Consider the following 8836-nt stretch of genomic DNA (forward strand, 5'->3'; position numbering starts at 1 on the left):
GCAATAACTATTTTTGAAAAAAATTATATATTAAGGACTAATATACACTCGGAAACATCTTCAAATTTCACATTTTAAATTTTATTGGCTTAAAAAAGTAAAATGAATCAATGATTTATTTACAATACCTATTAGTCCTTGCGAACCAAAAAATTTTTAATTTATTTAAATCTACAGGTTTTTTTCTTATATTTGGTACTTATATTATTATTCTACATTGCACTGAATTGTTAAAATTGTTTTTGAAAGTAATCATATCTTTGAAAATGGAGTCATTTAAAAAATACTGAAGTCAAGGAAAACTAAAAACGCAGTTTTACTAAATTTTGCCCATAGTTTCGTGAGTATATTGATTGCTTCGTGTGTTTTGATTTTTTTTTTGTTGTTATTGTAACCTATTCATATAAGTTCATAGTCAACGCCAAATGGATTTGGAATGCAATACTAAGCTCCAGCGACTGTCATTTGTTTAAGTTTTTTTCTGAAAAGTGGTTAAAGTCAAAATTATGTGGAATTTTTTCGATTTAAAAGAAATGAAAATTTTTTTAAACCTTGGTAGCGAAGAAAATGAGACATCACATACAAATTTTAGATAATGATATTTTTAAGGATAACCCTAACATACATACATAGTTTCACATACTTTCAACAAAGCATACATAAAATTTAGATCTGCTCATAAGAGGATATACATATATAGTATCTGTGTATCTGCTTTCATTTGTTCTTTTGGTAATTTGATTTGTTATCCAATCTACAAAAATACATTGACTTACTCATGTTACACTCTCCCTCTCTTCTTTCCCTTTTCCATAATTAATCACTTACAGCATCACTGGATCGCCCTATGGGTGAGATGTCTAAGGCTGAATTTGCTGCCATGTTGGAGAAGCAACATTTGAAGGAATGCGAAGAGAATGACTACATGATGTTGGAGGGACTATTTCAGGCACGTGCATCCATCGATGACACGGAGAACTCATTTGGGGTGAGTACTTACCTACGGGGACACACAAACCAACACAGCATCCTCTCATATACATAAATACATACATAAAGCAGGCGTTGGTAGTCTATTGATTTTGAATTTTTGAATATTTGTACATGCATCCACACATGTGTATGTGGACACATTTATCCAATCCAAATATTTGCGAATGTGTTGTTTTTTCCAAGAACCTTTGTGGCCATTTGTGCCACATGTTGCATGTAGCCAAGTACAAACATACTAGCACATGACTTTTTTCAGCAAAGCACAGACTAATCGACTAATTGGTCTCCCTCATATTATTTACTAGCCGCTTTATTTTCACACGCATGGCAGCATTTTTCAAATCCGTGTGTCAGCAGCACTTGTGGCATGTGATTAATGGTTCAATTTTTGAAAAATTACCAAACTATGAAGCGTGGATATGCAGAATGCAAAATTTGTTTTACTTTCGTTATTTTACTTTTATTTTTGCCTGAAAGTTTTAAATTCTGTTACTTAATATGGGGTGACTGTAGATAGCTTGTGGGATCATTGACACCCAACACTCAACGTATGATTTAAAACAAATTAATATGAACACAAAACACAGCAATAGGCGATATAAATATTCGTTGTTTCGTGTAGTTTCGACAAAAAATTTTAAGTGAAACTTCTTAATCGAGCAGTGAGCAAGAACGCGTTCAAAATTAAGTTTGCTTCTGCATGGGAACAAAATGTAATGTCAAGAACGTTCCCACTAAAAAATCAAATGGAAACAAAAGTATTGGAAGTAGTTTGAACTGGAACAAAATGCGAGCAAAACTCTTGGGAACGTTCTCAAGAAGAACAGAATGAAAATGAATGTATCGAGAACGTTTTCAAGCAGGACCAAATAGGAAAAAAGTTTGGGGAACGTTCTGCTAGACAACAAAACGAGAACAAAAGTTTTGAGAACTTAACATTTTGAATGAGAGGAGAGTCTGCGTTTTGGGATGAAAAATTGTTTCAGTGGGCACGACGATGGTTAATTCTAAGCCACGTTGGAGTGAATACAGAAGGTGGCGCCGATGGTAGCACCGCGAATCGGCTCTCAGTGAATTTGACAGAATCAGCGGTTTTGCTGACGTCACAGTCGAGATGACAGCAGTAGTGATGTGCTGAGTCAATAATTTTAAGTATTGATCGATATTCGGTACCGATTTAAAAAAGTATCCAATGCTCTCGATACTCGGTACCGAAACATTTAGGCTTCGAATAAAAGCGCACATAGGCCAAAAATATGGAAAAAAAACGGTACACTCCCCTATCGAAACTTGAATGTAGAAGCCAATAGAGCTTTTAATATTGGTTCAAATGAAAGATGTATATATGCGGTTCGAGGCTATACTACAGAGAAACTCTTACTTGTTTGAAGCATTTTTGTTCCAGCTGAATCGGAAGATATCATTTTTGTATACCTGGGAGCAGATTCTGTAACCAGTTAGCGACAATTTTCGAATCCGTATCGGTTTTGTTGACGAATGATATGAAGTAAGTATTTTTACGCCAACAAGTGCGATATCGAATCGAAACTTGTCGCTAACTTGTTACAGAATCTCCCGCTTCTTCATCCGTCAAAACATTTTTCTTGAACCTTGATCGAGTAAGGTTAAAACTGATAGAATAATATTGCTCTGTTGCGATAAGTTCAAGTGTTTTAGCCGATATCATATAAATTAGTAATGAAAGTTTTTTTCTATACTTGAAATGCATATGATGGCGAAGGATTAATGTAAAGAATCGGTATCTGGTACCGAAAAGGAAATATTGGGTACTGACAATTCAGCACATCACTAGAGAGCAGTTTTATTTGCCGCTCTCAGTTGTCAACTCTACGATGACGTCACGCCAAAATTACTCTCATGAGATCTACTGGAATCGGCGCATTCTTGTATTCTATCATTCTTGATTCGAAGGCAGAGGAAGTCTGGATTCATTCAACTTCCAGATCGTTTATAAATAGGGTGAACTGTCCATTCATGGAAAGAGTTTTCATTTTCTGTGCAAGGAGAGTTCATTGTCTTATTTAAGTCTTTCGTTGATTTAATTTGCATAATTATCTTTCAATCCTTTTGTGATTAATTTTAATATTCAAACATTTCAACGCCAGATCAAAAGTTTTAATCTCACTTCCATTCTTTGCGAATAGTTTAGTGAAGATTTGTTCCCGTTGCGTTCTCTGTCAGAAAGTTCCTGAGACTTTAGTTCCCGCATTGTTCTTAGAGAGAAAGTTCCGAAGACTTTTGTTCCCAATCTGTTATTATAGAAGGTATTATTTGCATTTTGTGATATCACAAGGTTTCTTATATTGCTCCATTGGATAGCGGTGATGTCAGCCTGAGTCTTCACGATGACTTCAACCAACCGAGTAGAGGAACCTTCCTCATTAATGGTCCGTACGTTTCAGTTGCGTGCCCTCAAATCATGGTCCTTTAAAGGTTCGCCGTGGTGCCCATCAAAAGTAGGTCTCTCATTGCAAGGCAGGTTCCAAACCCAACGCAACACCAGAACCATTGTCGAAGTTTTATTACATACGTTTTCATGGCGAAACGCTTGCAGAAGTATAACATCCGCTTGCAGCCGAACGTCTCCTTCTCTTTTTGTCTTGGCCCTTGGCTCCACACGGTTTTGTTACTACATCTCGCAGATGGGTGACCCAGGGCTCTTGAACGCGGACTCAACATCAGGAATTGAACATTGTGGAGCAACTGTAACTGCGTTCCCAAAAGCTCCACTAAACCCCCATATCTGCATCGTATGCTCAAAAATCACGCTTTTTCGTTTCATCCTGAACTATCTCATAAGAACATTCTAATCATAATTTTCGCATCTTTCTGCTATTATATTTTGTATTAATATCTTTCGACTTTTTTCTTTTTTTATAGACCGGCGCCTCTGCAGAGTTCAGTCATCGGCATCCACTGCGTCGTGAAACAGCCATCGAACTTTCACCGTCCAAACCGCCATCGGGTGGCGGCTTGCTCGGTTGCGGTAACAGCAGCGACACAAGCGGAGCTGGCAGCGGCGGCCCCGGTGGCGGTGGTGGAGCTGTTGTATTTTCCAGCTCATCCACCGGCCCAGCTGGGTTCCTCTTGAAAAACGAGCGGCCATGGCAGCGTAACTCCTCCATGGAGCAGCAACAAACATATCAATCGGCAGCGGTGCCAACACGCGCCACTAGCGAATTCCTAAATGCACCATTCGAAAGCACCGGCAGATTATTCAAAAAGTCCAGCGAGAGCTTACAAAAAGGCTCCAGCACAGAGACCGACTATTCAGCGCATCCATATCGCTTTATTAAGCAAAGTTCAAACGACACAACCACCTCAATGACTGGTTCCTACAACATCGATACACCATCGCTGGCGGCTGAACTGTCGCTTGACGCAGTCGAAACAAATACACAAACAACGCCCACCACTGTGCAGGAGCTTGTCGCCAGCAGTGATAACGTGCAGTAGTGTCGCTCGCGTTGCCGTTGCTTGCAGCAGTGGCTGTGCCATTTCCACCGGCGCCGCTGCTGGCGACAAGCTCCTGCACAGTGGTGGGCGTTGTTTGTGTATTTGTTTCGACTGCGTCAAGCGACAGTTCAGCCGCCAGCGATGGTGTATCGATGTTGTAGGAACCAGTCATTGAGGTGGTTGTGTCGTTTGAACTTTGCTTAATAAAGCGATATGGATGCGCTGAATAGTCGGTCTCTGTGCTGGAGCCTTTTTGTAAGCTCTCGCTGGACTTTTTGAATAATCTGCCGGTGCTTTCGAATGGTGCATTTAGGAATTCGCTAGTGGCGCGTGTTGGCACCGCTGCCGATTGATATGTTTGTTGCTGCTCCATGGAGGAGTTACGCTGCCATGGCCGCTCGTTTTTCAAGAGGAACCCAGCTGGGCCGGTGGATGAGCTGGAAAATACAACAGCTCCACCACCGCCACCGGGGCCGCCGCTGCCAGCTCCGCTTGTGTCGCTGCTGTTACCGCAACCGAGCAAGCCGCCACCCGATGGCGGTTTGGACGGTGAAAGTTCGATGGCTGTTTCACGACGCAGTGGATGCCGATGACTGAACTCTGCAGAGGCGCCGGTCTATAAAAAAAGAAAAAAGTCGAAAGATATTAATACAAAATATAATAGCAGAAAGATGCGAAAATTATGATTAGAATGTTCTTATGAGATAGTTCAGGATGAAACGAAAAAGCGTGATTTTTGAGCATACGATGCAGATATGGGGGTTTAGTGGAGCTTTTGGGAACGCAGTTACAGTTGCTCCACAATGTTCAATTCCTGATGTTGAGTCCGCGTTCAAGAGCCCTGGGTCACCCATCTGCGAGATGTAGTAACAAAACCGTGTGGAGCCAAGGGCCAAGACAAAAAGAGAAGGAGACGTTCGGCTGCAAGCGGATGTTATACTTCTGCAAGCGTTTCGCCATGAAAACGTATGTAATAAAACTTCGACAATGGTTCTGGTGTTGCGTTGGGTTTGGAACCTGCCTTGCAATGAGAGACCTACTTTTGATGGGCACCACGGCGAACCTTTAAAGGACCATGATTTGAGGGCACGCAACTGAAACGTACGGACCATTAATGAGGAAGGTTCCTCTACTCGGTTGGTTGAAGTCATCGTGAAGACTCAGGCTGACATCACCGCTATCCAATGGAGCAATATAAGAAACCTTGTGATATCACAAAATGCAAATAATACCTTCTATAATAACAGATTGGGAACAAAAGTCTTCGGAACTTTCTCTCTAAGAACAATGCGGGAACTAAAGTCTCAGGAACTTTCTGACAGAGAACGCAACGGGAACAAATCTTCACTAAACTATTCGCAAAGAATGGAAGTGAGATTAAAACTTTTGATCTGGCGTTGAAATGTTTGAATATTAAAATTAATCACAAAAGGATTGAAAGATAATTATGCAAATTAAATCAACGAAAGACTTAAATAAGACAATGAACTCTCCTTGCACAGAAAATGAAAACTCTTTCCATGAATGGACAGTTCACCCTATTTATAAACGATCTGGAAGTTGAATGAATCCAGACTTCCTCTGCCTTCGAATCAAGAATGATAGAATACAAGAATGCGCCGATTCCAGTAGATCTCATGAGAGTAATTTTGGCGTGACGTCATCGTAGAGTTGACAACTGAGAGCGGCAAATAAAACTGCTCTCTAGTGATGTGCTGAATTGTCAGTACCCAATATTTCCTTTTCGGTACCAGATACCGATTCTTTACATTAATCCTTCGCCATCATATGCATTTCAAGTATAGAAAAAAACTTTCATTACTAATTTATATGATATCGGCTAAAACACTTGAACTTATCGCAACAGAGCAATATTATTCTATCAGTTTTAACCTTACTCGATCAAGGTTCAAGAAAAATGTTTTGACGGATGAAGAAGCGGGAGATTCTGTAACAAGTTAGCGACAAGTTTCGATTCGATATCGCACTTGTTGGCGTAAAAATACTTACTTCATATCATTCGTCAACAAAACCGATACGGATTCGAAAATTGTCGCTAACTGGTTACAGAATCTGCTCCCAGGTATACAAAAATGATATCTTCCGATTCAGCTGGAACAAAAATGCTTCAAACAAGTAAGAGTTTCTCTGTAGTATAGCCTCGAACCGGCATATATACATCTTTCATTTGAACCAATATTAAAAGCTCTATTGGCTTCTACGTTCAAGTTTCGATAGGGGAGTGTACCGTTTTTTTTCCATATTTTTGGCCTATGTGCGCTTTTATTCGAAGCCTAAATGTTTCGGTACCGAATATCGAGAGCATTGGATACTTTTTTAAATCGGTACCGAATATCGATCAATACTTAAAATTATTGACTCAGCACATCACTACTGCTGTCATCTCGACTGTGACGTCAGCAAAACCGCTGATTCTGTCAAATTCACTGAGAGCCGATTCGCGGTGCTACCATCGGCGCCACCTTCTGTATTCACTCCAACGTGGCTTAGAATTAACCATCGTCGTGCCCACTGAAACAATTTTTCATCCCAAAACGCAGACTCTCCTCTCATTCAAATGTTAAGTTCTCAAAACTTTTGTTCTCGTTTTGTTGTCTAGCAGAACGTTCCCCAAACTTTTGTTCCTATTTGGTCCTGCTTGAAAACGTTCTCGATACATTCATTTTCATTCTGTTCTTCTTGAGAACGTTCCCAAGAGTTTTGCTCGCATTTTGTTCCAGTTCAAACTACTTCCAATACTTTTGTTTCCATTTGATTTTTTAGTGGGAACGTTCTTGACATTACATTTTGTTCCCATGCAGAAGCAAACTTAATTTTGAACGCGTTCTTGCTCACTGCTCGATTAAGAAGTTTCACTTAAAATTTTTTGTCGAAACTACACGAAACAACGAATATTTATATCGCCTATTGCTGTGTTTTGTGTTCATATTAATTTGTTTTAAATCATACGTTGAGTGTTGGGTGTCAATGATCCCACAAGCTATCTACAGTCACCCCATATTAAGTAACAGAATTTAAAACTTTCAGGCAAAAATAAAAGTAAAATAACGAAAGTAAAACAAATTTTGCATTCTGCATATCCACGCTTCATAGTTTGGTAATTTTTCAAAAATTGAACCATTAATCACATGCCACAAGTGCTGCTGACACACGGATTTGAAAAATGCTGCCATGCGTGTGAAAATAAAGCGGCTAGTAAATAATATGAGGGAGACCAATTAGTCGATTAGTCTGTGCTTTGCTGAAAAAAGTCATGTGCTAGTATGTTTGTACTTGGCTACATGCAACATGTGGCACAAATGGCCACAAAGGTTCTTGGAAAAAACAACACATTCGCAAATATTTGGATTGGATAAATGTGTCCACATACACATGTGTGGATGCATGTACAAATATTCAAAAATTCAAAATCAATAGACTACCAACGCCTGCTTTATGTATGTATTTATGTATATGAGAGGATGCTGTGTTGGTTTGTGTGTCCCCGTAGGTAAGTACTCACCCCAAATGAGTTGTCCGTGTCATCGATGGATGCACGTGCCTGAAATAGTCCCTCCAACATCATGTAGTCATTCTCTTCGCATTCCTTCAAATGTTGCTTCTCCAACATGGCAGCAAATTCAGCCTTAGACATCTCACCCATAGGGCGATCCAGTGATGCTGTAAGTGATTAATTATGGAAAAGGGAAAGAAGAGAGGGAGAGTGTAACATGAGTAAGTCAATGTATTTTTGTAGATTGGATAACAAATCAAATTACCAAAAGAACAAATGAAAGCAGATACACAGATACTATATATGTATATCCTCTTATGAGCAGATCTAAATTTTATGTATGCTTTGTTGAAAGTATGTGAAACTATGTATGTATGTTAGGGTTATCCTTAAAAATATCATTATCTAAAATTTGTATGTGATGTCTCATTTTCTTCGCTACCAAGGTTTAAAAAAATTTTCATTTCTTTTAAATCGAAAAAATTCCACATAATTTTGACTTTAACCACTTTTCAGAAAAAAACTTAAACAAATGACAGTCGCTGGAGCTTAGTATTGCATTCCAAATCCATTTGGCGTTGACTATGAACTTATATGAATAGGTTACAATAACAACAAAAAAAAAATCAAAACACACGAAGCAATCAATATACTCACGAAACTATGGGCAAAATTTAGTAAAACTGCGTTTTTAGTTTTCCTTGACTTCAGTATTTTTTAAATGACTCCATTTTCAAAGATATGATTACTTTCAAAAACAATTTTAACAATTCAGTGCAATGTAGAATAATAATATAAGTACCAAATATAAGAAAAAAACCTGTAGATTTAAATAAATTAAAAATTTTTTGG

At 38.9% G+C, this 8836-nt stretch overlaps 1 protein-coding gene across 1 annotated transcript in view; it reads right to left on the minus strand.

Moving 5' to 3' along the window:
• Positions 1-8836, minus strand: part of LOC108375115 (transient receptor potential cation channel trpm-like) — a 22681-nt gene that overhangs the window by 1994 nt on the left and 11851 nt on the right. Inside the window, exons 7-8 of the mRNA XM_017631205.1 lie at positions 7994-8151; positions 4513-5086 (exon numbers count right to left, since the gene is read on the minus strand). Of these exons, the coding sequence (XP_017486694.1) occupies positions 4513-5086; positions 7994-8151 (732 nt within the window). The remainder of the gene's footprint in view (positions 1-4512; positions 5087-7993; positions 8152-8836) is intronic.

Source organism: Rhagoletis zephyria, unplaced genomic scaffold (assembly GCF_001687245.7).
Source record: "Rhagoletis zephyria isolate East Lansing unplaced genomic scaffold, Rhagoletis_zephyria_1.1 Rzeph_scaffold_08529, whole genome shotgun sequence".
Classification (NCBI taxonomy): domain Eukaryota; kingdom Metazoa; phylum Arthropoda; class Insecta; order Diptera; family Tephritidae; genus Rhagoletis; species Rhagoletis zephyria.